Source organism: Zootoca vivipara, chromosome 3 (assembly GCF_963506605.1).
Source record: "Zootoca vivipara chromosome 3, rZooViv1.1, whole genome shotgun sequence".
Lineage (NCBI taxonomy): Eukaryota > Metazoa > Chordata > Lepidosauria > Squamata > Lacertidae > Zootoca > Zootoca vivipara.
The window spans coordinates 98,085,394-98,103,347 of record NC_083278.1 but is presented as its reverse complement, the minus strand read 5'-3'; the positions used below and the strand labels follow the sequence as shown (position 1 = coordinate 98,103,347).

Below are 17,954 nucleotides of genomic sequence, written 5' to 3'. Positions count from 1 at the left end.
TGGCGTTTCCATTCGCTGCTCTGGTTTGCCAGAAGCGGCATAGTCATGCTGGCCACATGACCTGGAAGCTGTACGCTGGCTCCCTCGGCCAGTAAAGCGAGATGAGCGCCGCAACCCCAGAGTCATCCACGACTGGACCTAATGGTCAGGGGTCCCTTTACCTTTAAGCTATAACTCTTCAATCCCTACCAATTCTGCTAGTCTAAATTTCCTACGTTTATTTTGTATGTATGATATTTATTTTATACATACAAATTACAAATTTATGGCATTTTAAAAAGGCATAATATGGTTCAATCATGCAACCAGCTTCATCATTCATTTTCATGGTAATGGTCCTGGCATTATGAAGTTTAAACAAATCCAAGCTGTCATTCAGAGTCACATTGCTCCTGAAGTTCTGGCTAATGCAATATGATTTTTTCTATATTCTTTGGTTATATAAAAACCAAGAGTGGCAATTTAGCACAATGAAGCCAATTTTAAAAACATAGTCATTCCCTCCATTAAGCTAAAAAAAGACATTTACAAAAGAACCTATATTACAGCTATTTCGTTTGAGGACAAGGAAGCCTAAAATGAGCCTGGGTTAGCAAAGCACAGCTAAATTAAGACATATTATATAGGCTCATAGCACCTTGAAGTTCTTGAAAATATATAGAGATTAACAAGCAACTGCAAACTTTGTCTGCATGAGCAGTTTATTGGGGGATGAATCACAGGCTAACTATTGAAAAATATTTACAAGTTCTTACACCTCCACCTGCTCCATTCCCTTGTAGGGGCCAGGATTCCAAGAGATTATTCACACATAATTTCTCATCACACTATTACACAGTACTACAGATCTAGCAGCTAAATGTGTAAACTGAATCCAGGGGAAAAAAATGCATTTTCACTGCGAAGACACGGTGTGTGTTCAGTCAAAGGAGGAAGGAATGGCTCCACTAGCGACCACATTTGTCGATTTTCACCAGACCAGTGCATGGAAACTGTGTATGAGCTTTGCTGCTGCAATACCTCTTCTCTTGCACATAGTGACTGCACACAGAGGTAGATCATCTATGAAGAGCCAGTGTTTCCTAAATATGGGCTGCGAGATCTGCAATTGCTTAATCATCACTCAGTGTTGCATTTCATCAGGTGATGAGAATGTGCCTTAAAATCTCTCTGTGTGTGCATTCACTCTGATCTTTTGAAATGTACAAATTCAGCAATCAAACAGATGCACACACACACACACACACACACACACACACACACGAGCCGATAGAAATGAATATTGAAGAGACTGGGGAAATAATTTAGTTTGCAGAGGACTTACTATTGATTCAGAACATCCTGATTTTCTTTTCATTAAGGGCAGGGTTGTGGGAAACCAGCAATAGAGTAAATGATCTACTTTTTCTCCACAGTCCTTCCTTGCTTCTCTTTAACAACGAAAAAAGTCAGAATTTCTAGAATAATTCCACCCTAGATACCTGGGTGCAATATTAGAACAGGGAGGCTGGAGCAAGTCAGCCTGAAAAATGTACCAATAAGCTGATAAATAATGGTTTCTGCAGTACAAAAGTAAAGTGCCTAGAAAAATTGTCCATAGGAGTTTAGCGTTATCAAGAGAATGTTGTAACATTGCTGGTTTTTTTTGTAATGTTTACACACACAAAATATTTTTATTTTTCTTGGATGTATTCATAAAGCACTTTAGAGATTAGAGAACTCATGATGGACGATGGTAACAATATGGGAAACCTATATTCTGATATAGATAAAAAGTACCCACCCTCCCCAAGTGAGCATCTCTGATCGGACCACACTTCTGGAAGTCCACGAAAGACAGATTATCATGTTTTTGCTTTGTTCACTAATAAACATTTTGGAGTTAATCCTTCTTTTTTAAACAACAACAACAACCACCCCACAATATCACACTTTTTTCTTTGTTTTTTTACAATACCACACATTGGAATTCTATTTTGGCAATAAGTTGTATATAATTTAATAAATAGTAACAACATGGAGCAGGCTGCCTATGTCAGAAGCTGCAGAGGCTAGAACTGGCTACATACTCAATTGTCCCAGTTACCATCCCGTCCCCCCATGATTTTGGTGGTCTTTTTGGCCACCACAATCTCATGCCACAATCTTGCCCCAAATAGCACTTTTTTGGGGGGGCGACCTTGTGCAGCATCCCAAAACATGTGTTTTGGGGTGTCATGCCTGAAAAAAGCACTTTTTAGGGGGGCGTTATCTTAAGCAGGTCACGTGACTCACGTGGGAGTGCGGGCATGGAAGGTGGCATCCTGGTTTTTTTCATTGCAATGTGTTGCAGGCTATGTGGTTGCTTCTAGTTCTGTTTGCAGCTGTACACAGAACCCAGGGAAAACTGCATCTTGGAACACACAAAGAGAGGAAGCTCCCTGATGTAAAATCAATCCATTGGTTCACTGACCTTGGTATTATCTACTATGACTTTTAGTAGCATTCCCAAGTGTCAGAGGTTCTTGCGGCTACTCTTGAGTAACGACGCTCCACACCTGCTTGTCTTTAAGGTGTTTTTTTATTGTGCATTCTATTTATAGTGCAAAGTGTCTGGAAAACATGTCTGCTTAGTCTGAGTCAGAACCTCGCAATGGCTTTTTTCTGTTTCGCGCCCAACATAACAGCTTGGGAACCCCAAAGCGCCTCCCTCCTGTCCTACGGGGTGCCGTGCGCCTCAATTCAGGCGTCAGGGGGAAGGGCCGTCCTTCTGACTGCTCTCCCATCATTTCCTCCCCAGCTGCCTCCCCCTCTACTCGGTGTTGAGGCTCTTTGACACTGCTAGAGCCTTGTCCCTCCCTCTCTGCTTCCTGACTCCTGTAATCTGATCCGCTACTGGACTTACTGCTCTGAGAGGAACTCGACCTGATGGGGGGGGGGCTGCTCCCTATAAGCCCTCCCCCTTACACCAAGGTTTCAGACAGAGCTCTTCCCGAGCCCTACCTAAAGATCCCGGGGACTGACTCTATGTTCTACCACTGAGTCGCAGCTCTTCCTGACGTCTTCCAACTGTGGAGTATTCTTAGGCTCTCGACTGGCTCCACTTACCCAGGTTGAGCCCTTCTAGACAAGTCAAAGGCATATATGTTTATTTGTCTGCAGTGATCTTGTCTGGGCTACAACCATCTTCCTGCCTCGGTTGCGTTTCTGTGCATCCCTCAGCTTGGTCTCAGGGCTTGGTCCCTCAACTCTGACTCCCCATCTCTGCGCTTCCTCTTGATTCACCTCTAACAACTGCCTGTCCCCGACACCGGGGTCAAGTCTTCAAAGAAAAAGAAAAAGGCCAAAACTCCTACTGTTAGTCCCTTGCAGGACCCAAAGCTGCATCCCATTTATTGTTGACTGTCCGCAGCCTAAAGTGTCCATAAAACAGGCAAAATGCAGACATTGAAAACAAATAAATGATTGTTAATTACTAACAACATAGTCCCAGCATTATATAAGGCTCCTTTTCCAGCTTCATAATTTCCAACAGTGCAAGTATTAATGTTTCACCAGTGGGGCTGGGGTAACTGTTCCAAAAATGCCCTTAAATATTTGCCTGGGTATGTGAGCCCAAACACATTAATCAACCAAATATGAAATTTTATGGTGAAGATATTTTCCATGCCAAGGCTAGGTGCAGAACTATTTATGCAGGGCACTGTCTTCAAAAGACAGTGATTTTCAAGGGCTGCTAAGCTCCGCTTGATCAGAAAAAGTAACCTATATATATACCAGTGTATATAAGCCATCCTTTTGCATATTGCTAATTTGAGCACCGCCAGAATTTTGGAAAACTTCGTGAAAACACTCCACTTCATAAAACACATTACATCATTGTTAGTAACCTGTGATCGAGTTCATGTGGAAGAGAGGTTCAAGCTGAGCTGCTATTATTCAAATTCTGAAGCATCCAAATTTACTGTGAATATTTTCCAGTCCACATCCATGCAAAGCTAAGTAAATTAAACCCTTGGTAACTTTTCATACAGGCAACACACTTTTTAGACATGCATCATTTCGTGACACAGTAATTCAATTTTACCAGAGGTTAAATCAGGCATCCCCAAACTGCGGCCCTCCAGATGTTTTGGCCTACAACTCCCATGATCCCTAGCTAACAGGACCAGTGAGCAGGGATGATGGGAATTGTAGTCCAAAACATCTGGAGGCCGAAGTTTGGGGATGCCTAACTAACCCCTTTCCAGCCCAGCGAGGAGCGCAGGGAGTGTTTGCGCAACACACCTGCACACGGCAGCTGACACACTAACATGTTGCAACACACTGTTGGGAAAGTTCTGCATTACAATCACTCCAGGGCACACTGGTGTTTCTCACAGCAAATGTGCAACAGGTTAACAAAATAATATGCATAGGTTGATTGCCACAGGTGTCCCCAACATTTGCACACGGTTATTTATAGAGTCATGTGTTCTACATCCACATTTAGTAGCTTGCTGATGGAAACACCAGCATAGCAAGTTTCTCCTGGAGCAATCAGTATGTTTGAAGCTCTCTATTCTTCCAAACAACGGCATATGGAAATATTCAAGGAGTTATTCCTTATTTTCCAACTGCTTTCAAGCTATTTGGATAAATGAAGCTGTTCTGTAAATATTCATCCATGTACCTATGTATAATCACACACACACACAAAGAGAGAGAGATGCATCTCAATCTAAAATAAATTTGCCAGTTTCCCCTGCATTTTAAAGGGATTGCGTTGCATCATCAAACCATAACTGAATGAGCTATAATTGAGGGATTTCCATGGCAATCAGTGCACTGGAAGCATTTGCACTCAGAAATCTTTGTGCTTGTAAATAAGAATGGAAATATGTTTTAATAAAAGGACTAAGCAAGGGTAGCACTGCAGGAACAGGCTGCCTTGGGTTCTTTATACACAGATAAATAATGGTCAGATGATGAAGAAAAGATATCGGGAAGAATAAAAATCCCACACAATAATCTATGAACAAACCATGTTCGCCCTCTGAAAAACCCACAGCTTTTATATCTACCTCTCGGCCGGAGTACAAAAAAACCATTTCCTAAGTGCTAAATTGTGGGGAAATGTTTATTCTTTGGCCATATGATGGAAAGTGAGGAACGGATATTTACAATAGCACAGAATAAAGGCATGAAGGATCTTTTGCCTATTTGAGATACTGATATTGGATCACCGATTACAGCCTTTCTACGGATTTAAATGTGTCTATAAATATTACCGTAGCACTTGATGGAGACTGTTTCAGTGTGTTTGACACCTGTGGGGATTGACTAGCTGGATCCATCACATGCATAAGAATACATTCCGGCATTCTCAGAATGTTACCTAGCAATGAGAGGGCGAGCGAGCTGTCTACGCTCTTGATTCTTGCAGGCTCCTATCTCCCCACTTTCTCTTACCTGGTCTCTTCTGTAGCAATAAAGAAACCATCATCAGGAGCATTGAGCCAGTTTTGTCTCTGCCTCTTGAGCAACGGCGTAACACTTGGCATAAGGTCACTTGTGCCGACTTGTAAAGTTTTACCATTAGTTGTATAGAAATCATGTGCCGCTTGCTGAAATCATTGCCAAATAAAAAATAAAAAAAATCAGGAAATATTTTAGAAACATGGACTACAATCCAATGGAGAGTGTTATTTTGTCCTTGTTTATAAACTCCCCACCACCACATCACAACACAAAAGAGGATAGACAGGTTAGTCCAGGCATAGGCAAACTCGGCTCTCCAGATCCCATCATCCCTAGCTAACAGGACCAGTGGTCAGGGATGATGGGAACTGAAGTCTCAAAACATCTGCAGGGCTGAGGTTTGCCTATGTCTGGGTTAGTCTCTCCGGTGTCAGTTTCACATATGTTTAATCATAAATCTCTTCTGCCCCATTTTTAATGCATCAATTTTTTAAATTGCACACATTTCCGCTCTAAAATACACTCCCCCCAAAAAAAGTGTTCGTTTTTGTAAGGATTTCTCCCTGAAATATGCAATTTGTATGCATCTTTGACCCACAACCTGCACCGTAAAATCAGAAGAGTGTAGTCCAAAGGATAACTGCATTCCGATCCATGAAATTAGCCTAGGAGGTGGCCAGGATTAAGTTCATTCACATAAATTCACACAGAATGAGCATCCCTAATCACAGCCCACTTTTGAAAGACCAGGTCCTCTGAGATTAATCCATATGAGAGTACTTGGGGGCTCTCCACAGTCATGCCCTCATCTCAAACTAAAAGTAACGCTGCAAGTTGGGAGCCAGTAATTAGCTGTGTCTGCCACGTGGCAAGCATGTGTCACAAGAAATTGTTGAGCTACCTTGGTTCAACACCAATGAGACCAAAATACTTTTTCCTCATTTTTGCTGCCTCATTCCTTGGGCCGCAATATCCCCAGTGGCCCCTCTAGCAATCTGGTGCCCAATAGCATGCTGAAGGTTTCTCACATTGGATATTGTTGCCGTAGGCACTGCTGATTCTCTGCTACAGACACTGAGTCCCAGTAGAACCCATTACAATGAGAAATGTGCTCATTTACTGTTGCTCCTTCTACTAAGAGCAACTCCTGTGGCTGTTGCTCCTCCTCCTTATATTAGCCATTAAATTATCCTCCTAGTCCTAGCATAGATTAGCCTCTAATGATCACCGATGGGATACAAGGCGCCTGTTTTGCCTGTAGTACTATTTCAAGAAATATTAGGCTACCCACCAAAAGGCAGACTGGGGCGCTGAATGCATTTGCTGAAGTTTAGCCTAATCTGGATTTTAAATTCATGCTCAGTCCAGGGTGGCCTGATTATATCTCAGTATGCAGTCCTGTGGACAAAACAGTGAAGAATGCATGACATAGGAAGTGAGAAGGAATAGAGCTGTTTGCTTTTTAACCTGGGCATTACTCAAATACTTAACGCTCCCTCTAAAGCCATTGGAAAGTACATCCACCCACTGCTGCAGAAGAACATGATCGATAAACTTTCAGGCACAAACTCTTTGAAGATGATGTCAAATATAGTGCTCCCATTTAATACTTTAGCAGCACTTCTGCGTTATTGAGACCAAACCACTGAAAGATTCACCACACTGCTTTTGCCCTAAAAGCCTAGGAACCGCCCCTGCCTTCTCAATTCCATATGCCTAGTCATTTCCTGTGCCCATTAGAAGCAGTTCTATATTACTGCAACCTCAGCCTGCAAAGATGAGCCATTGCAATGCTTCCCTCAAGCAAGTTTGCTAATTTATTTACAGAAAATTGCTGGCTGAAAAGAGGCACATTCATTCATGTGTCACTAAAATTTTAAACTGGCCAATCCTAAGCAAGCCCAGCATGTGTGTCACAAACATTTAGCCAAAACCAAAACCAAATATAAACAGGGTTGAAATCAGTAGGGGCAAATCCAAAGTGAGTTTTACCACCTGTTTACTTTCCAACTGCCATTGCATTTAAGGCATGCTTGCTTTAGCTGTGCAGAAGTGCTGTTCAGATCAGAGCATCTGTTTTGCATGCAGAAGATCCCTTGTTCAGTCCTTGGTATCTCCAGGTAGCATTGGGAATGTCACCTGCCTGAAACCCTGGACAGACCTGCTAGTCAGTGTAGGCAATACTGAGCTAGAAGGACCAAGGGTTAGGCTGCAAGAGATTGTGGTCAAATACAACTAACAAGCAAAGGGCTAGTCGGTGCATGAAGAGCTAAAGGAGTTGTATTGCTAGATAGACACAACTAGGTCATGCCCCTTCTTCTCTGGAAGCTTTTCTACTCCCCTCCCCTTGCATCATGTAATGAGACAGACATGAGTTAGCTTGCTCCTAGGCTTACAGCACATGTTTGGAACTATATTCTGTACTTTCTACCCAAGAGTATTTTGCCTATGTTGTCCTTGCTGCTGCCTGACTGAGATTTTGAATCTGTAAGTAATGCATTTTAAACTTACTTAACAGTGTGTGGTCTGCTCATTGCAAGAGGGGTAGGAAAAGGTCAGCTGCTGTGTGTGGCTGAATGGGATAAGAAAGGTCTAACAACCTATATTCTTAACACTTTACTGTGCTACTTATTTCTGTGAGTTTAATACTCTGCTACTGGGGTTCTCTGTGTGCAACCCCCACAATTTGAATCCAGGCACCTAGCCATTTCTTTCTGTTGTTCACCTCCACACACAGGTCTACAGGGATTCATATATTTTAATTCCTCCCACACAGACTTGGCATAAGGCACTTCCTCTGTTCCTAAACGTCCTATTGCACACTGATAGGCAATGTGAGAGACACTATGGGAAACAATCAGAGTCAGGAAAATGCCAGGGCAGAGACCAGGCCAACTTCACTATTAGTTTCATTTGGCTGTCTTTGCAAATGGTGGCCTGGAAGTTGATGAAGCAGCCGAAGGTAAAATCACATAGCTTCTGACATTCCTGAATGCCCTACACAAAGCAAAAGATCTCATCCTTCTGTAAGTAAGAGACATCCTCCTAGGGTTGCCAGACTCAATAGAGGGCAGGACTTCTGTGCCTTTAATTGCCCTGCTCTCTTTTGAGTCTGGAAACCTTGAAGAGAAACCAGCAGACCCTTTGTTTAATTTCCAAGCAAAGGGTCTGCTGGTTTCTCTTTAAGGTTTCCAGACTCAAAATAGAGCAGGGGCAATTAAAGGCACGGAAGTCCTGTCCTCTATTGAGTCTGGCAACCCTACCTCCTCCCGTTCTAGACTTCTTTGTGGAACACATAGAGGGTGTGGTTGTTTCTCACATTGTATCGGATGCCATGAAGGGTACATATTCCATTGCCCACCCACTGCCCCAAGCTCTCTGAGCCTTGCAAAGAACCCAGATAAGTAAGGATCTCTAATCTCATGCTAAGACTCTGAGAGGAACTGGGTGAGCTCAATAATAGCAGGCCTCTCTGCATTCTCTCAAAATTTTAGGGGAACATTACATGGGGTGTTTTTTGCTAGGACTCCTGAAATCTTGATCCAGCATTGGGTATATTCATATGTCCCCTCAAGAACCGGCCAAACACATCAATGCAAGAACTGAAATATTCTAAGCACTACTAACAGTATGTCAGAAAACATTCAAGAATGCAACCCAAGTCTCTATCCCTCATGGCAGTACAAGTGACACGAGCAAAGTATTTATTTACCGGTATTTCTTCTAATGCTCATACCTTGACTTGACTAACCTAAATTCAAGCTCTTGGTGATATTCAGGGCTGTGACTCGCTTTATAAAAATAAGGTATACTTTATGATAGAAACCTATGCATTATTTATTTCTTATAATTAGATATCATTTTACTATAAAAACTTTACAAGCCATCAACATTAAATAACCCCATAGCAAAAAGGAAACACTGCAGCAGATCGGAAACAAATACAACAATCTCAAATTATAACAAATATAACAATATAAACAAATAACTTTAAAAATCCCCAACAAACTTAGCAAAATGGTACATCTATACCCGCACAGGAGACCAGTGAAATTAACCAATGTCCAAGTCCTTCTCAAAGATTTGGATTTTTATTTTGTTGGACCCTAGTGGGCTTCCTTTGGGAGGGCATTCCATAAAATTGGTGCCATTATTGAGAAGGCCCTGTTCCTAGGAGACTCAGAGAACCTCTGTTGGTAGGAGGACATAGAGCAGGACCTCACATGCTGAATAGAGTACACATGGAAATGTGTAAGGGGGAAAGGTATTCCTTAAGGTACCCAGATCCTAAGTCATTTTGAACTTTTAAGGCAAGAACCAGCTCTTTCCATTATGCTGCAATGAACTGGGAATAGTATAGCCAATCTAGTACAGTATACACTGAAGAATGCTAGAATACTGTGCTCTATTCAACCAGCTGCTGAAACAGCATTTTGCATCAGTTGAAGTTTCTTGTCCCAGAGACTACAAGCGCACGAATTAGCATGGCCATCCTAGCCCACAGCTTCAGAATAAAAAGTTTAGGGTTCCAGTGCCACAGTTTAGGGTTCCAGTGCCACAGAGTTCCAGTTCCAGTGCTGATACTGCCTCCATCGGGTGGATAGTACACCAACAGAAACTCTATCCTATCTCAGACTCCTAACAGCAGAACACCAACAGAAACTCCATCTTGTCTCAAATTCTGAACATCCAGTACACTCCAGGAAAGAGGAAAATTACACTAGAACATGGCAGCACTTCATCTCCATATACAGTGGTACCTCTACTTACGAATAACTCTACTTACGAATGTTTCTACTTACGAATGGAGCTCTGTCCGCCATCTTGGATGCGGTTTAGATAGGATTTTTTCTACTTACAAATTTTTAGATAGGGTTGCTTCGACTTACGAATTTTTTCTCCCAATGCATTCCTATGGGATTCGACTTACAATTTTTTTCTATTTACAAATGTGCGTTCGGAACGCATTAAATTCGTAAGTAGAGGTACCACTGTATTGGGTCCATGGTGTTATATTACCGAGAAAGCTGGCAGATACACAGTGCTGTGGCAGTCAGAATCTCGGGGGGGGGGGGGCTGATAATTATCTCCTAATACATTTTTATTGTAATAAACCAATTTTGATCTGGTTTTGCAGGACCCCTAAAAGGCATGGGGCCCATAGGCCAGTGCCTACTCTGCCTGTTTGGTTGTTATACTGGGTTATACTGGGTCCCAAGGCGCTCACTTACACACCAGAATGAAAGCTCAGGCAGCAGGGTTTTTAAAAGACAGGTTTTTCTATTTATTGTTTTGTCAGACTTCCTCTAGTGCTTTCATGGTAATCTGGCACTGCAGACACAGTTGAGAAACAGATTGCCTTTACAGAATTGCTCATTCCCACATTTGATATAAAAATGTCATCTTATGGATTCATTACATTTATAATCAAGCATGCCTACATTAAACTATTCAATAACAGATAAACCACCTTCCAGTAGCACCTTAGAGACCAACTAAGTTTGTCATTGGTATGCACTTTAGTGTGCATGTACACTTCTTCAGATACACGAAAGCTCATACCAATGACGAACTTAGTTGGTCTCTAAGGTGCTACTGGAAGGATTTTTTTTTATTTTGTTTCGACTACGGCAGACCAACACAGCTACCTACCTGTAAGATAAACCACCAGCACCTTATGCATTATAGTAACAAAAAAATGGTTTAGTAGACACTGAAGGAAACCACTATCATTTCAAATTCGTCATAAACAGAGGCGCCAGCTTCTCTGGACAATTGAGGGGGCCCAACATGATATTCTGACATAGGGCCCTCTGAATATTAAGGGGCCCTGCCCTCTAGAGGGGAAAAAACACATAGTGTGGGCCATAGTGCCTTGGCCCCCAGGAGCCAACACCCTTGGTCATAAAAAATACCTATTGTGAATTATATGCAACTGAATATTTTATATAAATTAAGAAATAGTATTAGTGGATAAACAAACTCCATTTCTCTAAAAAAAACTGATTATTTTGCTGTCTTATCTCTCTGTTTATATTTGCAATCTTCCCATATTCTTGAAAGCCATCGATTGATAAGCAGTGAGTTGGTCTTTTTCCATTTAAGGGTCAGTCATGCTGCCTTCAATAAATGGCATTATCATTTCTGGAGTATTATACCTTACACATTTCCCAAAAGAGTAACTAACCAATGAGTCCATTGATCACTCACAACTTGTCACATTTCTTATCTCTGTTAATTCAAAAGCCCAGTACTGTATGTTATATTCATATAGCAGGTTCATAAAAATATGTAATAGCCAGTATGTAAATTTGATATAGCTTATACCATCAAATACAAATTCATAAAAGTTTTCCTTGTGGTTCATACACATTTCCTGTGGGATGCTTGTATTAAGATCCTTTCCCCAGTTAATTTGATTTACCACAATGTTATTAATCTGTTTTAAAGTTCCTTTAAAAATAAAATAATTATTTGAGATTACTTTGTCAAAATTAGTACAATCCTTCAATAAGTCATACTTAATGACTGAATTAGTACAATCCCTTAGCGGGCCATATATGCTTTGTGCTCAAATTATTTATAATGTGTCCAAATTGTAAATATTGGAATAAATGAGTTTCTGTTCTGCCTGTCTCCTCTTCAATCTGTCTGGAACATTTTATTAGGTCATCTGTTAATATACTCCTGATTCCAGCCATACCAATAACTTCCCAAACTACTTCAAAGTTTATTGCCATCTGCAAAATAACTGTTCTAAAATCTGTAATCAGGGTTCCTTTTTAGTTGATAGAAATGTTTTGTTTAAATGATTTTTTAAGAAGTTGCATTGCAACATTTTATTGAATAGCTTATGTAACATAAGATTTTGAATTTGTAACTTAAGAACAGAGCTGGAAACCATTGAAGGAAGCAGTGTCTGAAAAGCAAAACATACAGCCAAAATACACGATTTCAAAGTCTATTGAGAACAAAAACATAAAACAATTAATAAGAACAAATTTGAATTTAATACAAGCACCAGTTGTGAATGACAGACTTTGGAAATCCAGTGAATTCTCTTTAGAAAGCTGAGGGAAGATAACTGCGATGATGCTATGACGACATTAATGGGAGCAGATCTCCCGATTAATCAGGAAACGTGGATATGAGCAGCAATCTTGATTGAATCACAATGTTAGCATCTGGTATTCTGCTCTGGACTGTTCATGTCACCAAGTTATTCTGTCATTTTGCATCAAACATTCAAATCTGTACTCAGGATACAGTGAAGTCCAGACTCCAACAAGAGATTTGATTGGAGCTATTAGTCACCAAATGACTCAAATTCTGAATGATCAGGTGGGTACAAGTTGGTGAGAAAGGCATGATGCTACTGTCACACAAGGGTGGATAACCTGTGGCCTTTGCGACTAATTTCATGTAGCCACCAGGTTAAATTCAGGGTGGGAGAGGGAAGCCCATAAGAAAAGGAGGATATGGGTAGAAGACCAAGAAAAATGTGGTGGGACAAAGTCGAAATGGATGGTATATTATTTGTTATTGTTGTTATTAATGTATACTTAATGTGTTTATGGCCTGCCTTTCTCCCAAGTTGGGATTCCAGGCAGCTTACAACCTTTTAAAAACATCACTTTAAAATACAAAGCAATTAAAAAATAAACTAAAAACCAATAAGGGCATTTAGAACCAGCACTGAACTCTTGATTGCCCTGATAGCAGCCAACATTGTCTGCTCCTTAGTTTTCAAAGGCCTGTTTAAATAAGAAACCTGCCAGTTGAAAGATATGTGGAATATCTGAGCTTTATCTGAGTGGATGTGGTAACCAAGTAATTTCGTTGTTCCGGCAAGGGGACAATGACAATAAAGATTATCTTATCATCTTATAACAAGGAGGGAGCCAGTCTAATCTCTTTTGGGAAGGAATTTCACAATCTTGCCGCAGACATATGAAAGGCTCTCTCTTGTGCCACCACCATATGTGCCTCTGATGTTGATGGGACTGAAGGAAGGTGCTCACCCAAGAATCTTATCTTATCACCCAGGCAGGGAGTGATATCTCCCTGAATCTACCAGGTAAATGGACCAAATGGTAGAGGGATAGAAGGAGGGGGAAAACCTTCTTCAAGCAATCATTTTAGACGTCTTGCAATTGTGATGTCTCTCTTTTCTCATTGAGAGATGGCGTGGGGGTGAGTAGAAGAGGGAGAAAGAAATGGAAGAGAAGGGAGATGGGGCCACTTGTTGTGATAAGTCGCACCCATCCCTGGCACATGGCCCAGGACAGAATGCTTTGGTACTTGAACCTTTCACTCCAACCTAAAATATTCCTATGAGTTCCTTGGCAGATGAGATGAAATGTAGATTTCATGTATGACCTTTCTCTAAGGTATAGTTATGATCCTAATAATTCAGCTCGCTAATCTTCCCAATTTTCAAGTCATTGTGGGGGTCTCACTATTTCTTTATCTCACTCATATGTTTTAACAGCAGAAAAGAACTGGAACTAAGGCTGCCATTCCAATGTTTGCTAACAGAGCTTCAGCTGCTAATCATATTTTCATTTCTTTAAATGAAAACAGGGAGAAAATCGGACAGCTGTTAAGTATTTGCTTTGGGAATTTATTGGGGTTTTCCTGACTTGTAACATAATTTTTAAATCAAAATAATAGTATCTCTCTTGAAGATGAACACACATCATGAGAATAGCCATCTCACAATACATGAAATATTATTGCACAGAAGCACTAACAATATTGTTTAGATTCATTTCACCAGGACCACATGGTATACATAAACTTTCTGGAAAATCGGGTGGGGACTTGGCCGTCTGTGTCTCCAAATCCAACACTTGTTTGCCACTGTTTCACATTGGCTCCCAACGCACAATAGATTTCAGAAGAAGATGCCACCAAGTGTCTCATCGGATGGGAACATCCCAGCAGGCATATTGCTGTTGTTTACCAGGAGGGAGAGGGAAAAGGCAATAGTGTAGAGAAGTTGGTCCAGTGCAAATGCATCAGTGGAACCTATCTGGTGCTCCTGCTGGCGTGTTTGCACCACACCAACCTCCTCACCTCTCCATTTTGCCTATCTCTCCCAGTAAACATCAGCAACCCAGCTGCCAGGCAGCAAGCATTGTGGCCCCTCCCTGTCCTATGAGCCACTTCTGGTACTAAGGCTGCAATCCTTCCTATGCACATTTACTTGGGAGCAAATCCTAATGGACACATTAGCTTCTAGGTAACCATGCATAGGATTGTACCGCACATTCTTAAAACCCTAATCCAGTAAAATCAGATTTAAAAAATGTTAGAACTTACCATTTTAGTCCCATGTGTATGACTGGAAAGTCCTAAAACAAAACCACACACAACACCGCAGATTAGACCTAGATTGGCTTACACACATCCCTTTACAACAAATTATTTTCATTGCAGCTTCCTCAAGAGCAACCGTAATACTGAAAGATATAGAATGCCAAACAGAGAGCTCCAACTACAGAGGCAACCTTGCAATTACAGAGCCCACTGCAGCAGATGGCATTGATAACAATCTTCAAATATATGAACGCCTAGCACATAGAAAATGGAGCAGATTTATTTGCTTTTGCTCTAGACGGCAGGAGAAGAACTAATGGGTGAAAAATGCAAAGAAGCCGTTTTTCAGCTATATGTTTAAAGAAACTTCCTAACAGCTATTTGCATAGCTGTCAAGGTCTCCCCTTTTTTAAAGGGAAATTCCCTTATGCTGAATAGGCTTCCTCGCGAGGAAATGGAAGGCTTGACAGCTATGGCTATTTGACAGTGGAACAAATTGCCTTGAGAGGCAGTGGACTGTCCTTCACTGGAGATCAGTTAAGTAAAGGCTGGACAGCCATTTGTTAGAGGGTAAGATTTGCATCCTTTGCCCCACTCTCTTGTCCTTTGACAAAATTCTCATACAGTTTTGCCTCTGGCCCGTTCCACAACTGGCTTGCGACCCTCAGACTTGAAAACATTTCCCCAGCCCTGTTATATATGGATCCCTAATAAGTGCCCCATCAAAGCACCACACAGATTCAAAATTGATACATTCAGGAGTAAAAATTGCATCACATACCCATGAGAACAGTCTCTTGGCCTCTGGCCATTCCCAAGCTCAGCAGAAAAGTCCCCCTTGGCCTACTAAATCACTTCCTCGTCAGTAGGGAAAACCAGGTTGACCTACCACAATTAGTTTTGAACAGATCTAGATCAGTTGCCAGCAATCGGTCCCCGCTCCCCAAGATGTTTACACACGATTTGTTTTTATTATGCTACCTAAGGGCTTTGAAGTTGCTGAAGTCAAGCTAACCTGGATGCAATTTCCTTTCGTACCCACAGGTGAAGCTACGGTACTTTGGCAGTGCTGCGTCAAGTGAAAATCTGAGCTTAGCTAATCAATGTTACTAAAAGCAGAGCAATCACTTGAGGAAACAAGTCTGACAATTTCAGCTAGACAATTAAGACGAAGTTCCTAGATGCAAACAAGAAAAAATAATTGTGGTGCAGTCAGAGAAGAACGTTTTGCAGGAACCTATAAATCACTAGCATTCAGAGAAAGTGGTCTAAAGCCAAATGGAGTGCATGCCATACTGAAAACTGTAACCTAATGGAACATTTGTAGTTGGACTTTAGTCTACTGATGCTGGGTCAGTCGAGTAGGTTTCACAGCTTAGGGGAGATTTGAAGCCGGAGTCTGCTAGGTCCTAGTCTGACACTCTAACCATTACACCACAATGGCTTTCACATTGGCTAGACCAGGCATGGTCAACCTTGGCTCTCCATAGAATCATAGAGTTGGAAGAGACCATGGCCATCCAGTCCAACCCCCTGCCAAGCAGGAAACACCATCAAAGCATTCCTGACAGGTGGCTGTCAAGCCTCTGCTTAAAGACCTCCAAAGAAGGAGACTCCACCACACTCCTTGGCAGCAAATTCCACTGTCAAACAGCTCTTACTGTCAGGAAGTTCTTCCTAATGTTTAGGTGGAATCTTCTTTCTTGTAGTTTGAATCCATTGCTCCGTGTCCACTTCTCTGGAGCAGCAGAAAACAACCTTTCTCCCTCCTCTATATGGCATCCTTTTATATATTTGAACATGGCTATCGTATCACCCCTTAACCTTCTCTTCTCCATGCTAAACATGCCCAGCTCCCTAAGCTGTTCCTCATAAGGCATTGTTTCCAGGCCTTTGACCATTTTGGTTGCCCTCCCCTGGACACGTTCCAGCTTGTCAGTATCCTTCTTCAACTGTGGTGCCCAGAACTGGACACAGTAGTCCAAGTGAGGTCTGACCAGAGCAGAATACAGTGGTACTATTACTTCCCTTGATCTAGATGCTATACTCCTATTGATGCAGCCCAGAATTGCATTGGCTTTTTTAGCTGCTACATCCCACCGTTGACTCGTGTCAAGTTTGTGGTCTACCAAGACTCCTAGATCCTTTTCACATGTACTGCTCTCAAGCCAATGTCTCCCATCCTGTATTTGTGCCTTTCATTATTATTATTTTTCCCCAAGTGTAGTACTTTACATTTCTCCCTGTTAAAATTCATCTTGTTTGCTTTGGCCCAGTTCTCTAATCTGTTAAGGTCATTTTGAAGTGTTTTGGAACTACAACTCCCATGATCCCTGACCACTGGCCCTGTTAGCTAGGGGTCATGGGAGTTGTAGTTCCAAAACATCTGGAGAGCCAAGGTTGCCTATGCCTGGGCTAGACACAGAGAACTAAGTTTAGGCATTCATTTGTAGAGCCCCACACCTGAGAAATATGGGCTTTGCTCCACGTTACTGTTTTCTACAGTCTATATTGTATTTTTTATTCTTTTTACATATTTATATCTGTCATATTTATTCTTTCAGAAGGAGAAACTCTAACGTAGCACAGGGATGTGTGTTATAGTAAGTATACTAGGAACCAGCAAGCTTACTAAATTAAGGTCGCATATGCTTCCATGTAAAATTGATGTTACACAGAAATATAATTTGAGAGCCCCCAAAGTTATAAAATGCAATAACAAGTGAGGCTTCTTCCAGCAACTCTTGGAATAAGTGTTTATGTCATTGCTAAAACATTAAGGTGACTCAGGGTTGCATATTGGAATTTTGTTTTCCAAGGAAATGAGCTAGGAAGTGAATACAGATTTCAGACAGAAATGTCAGGTGCTTTCCCATATGTCAATGAAGGAAAAAGAAGAAGAGAAGGGGTAAAGAGAGAACAAATCAAATACTGCTTTTAAAGATTATTTAAATTCATTTCCTTCCTGTGACTCCAAAAATATGCGCCAGCACTTATAAATTGAGAGGACTGTCAGAAAGTTCTCAGATCTAGATCTTAGTGTCTGGCTTGAACATTGGGAGTGGAGATGCTCCTTCAGGTATAGTGGACCAGGGCCATTTATGGCTTTAAAGGTCAGCACCAACACTTTGAATTGTGCTCGGAAACGTACTGGGAGCCAGTGTAGATCCTTTAGGACTGGTGCTATATGGTCC

The 17,954-nt window shown here is 41.4% G+C and overlaps 1 protein-coding gene across 1 annotated transcript in view; it reads right to left on the bottom strand.

Annotated features, from left to right (window-relative positions):
* MTA3 (metastasis associated 1 family member 3) overlaps positions 1-17,954 on the bottom strand; it is a 139,320-nt gene that overhangs the window by 21,438 nt on the left and 99,928 nt on the right. The window contains exons 17-18 of the mRNA XM_035111219.2: positions 14,764-14,795; positions 5,431-5,585 (exon numbers count right to left, since the gene is read on the bottom strand). Coding sequence (XP_034967110.2) covers positions 5,431-5,585; positions 14,764-14,795 — 187 coding nt within the window. The remainder of the gene's footprint in view (positions 1-5,430; positions 5,586-14,763; positions 14,796-17,954) is intronic.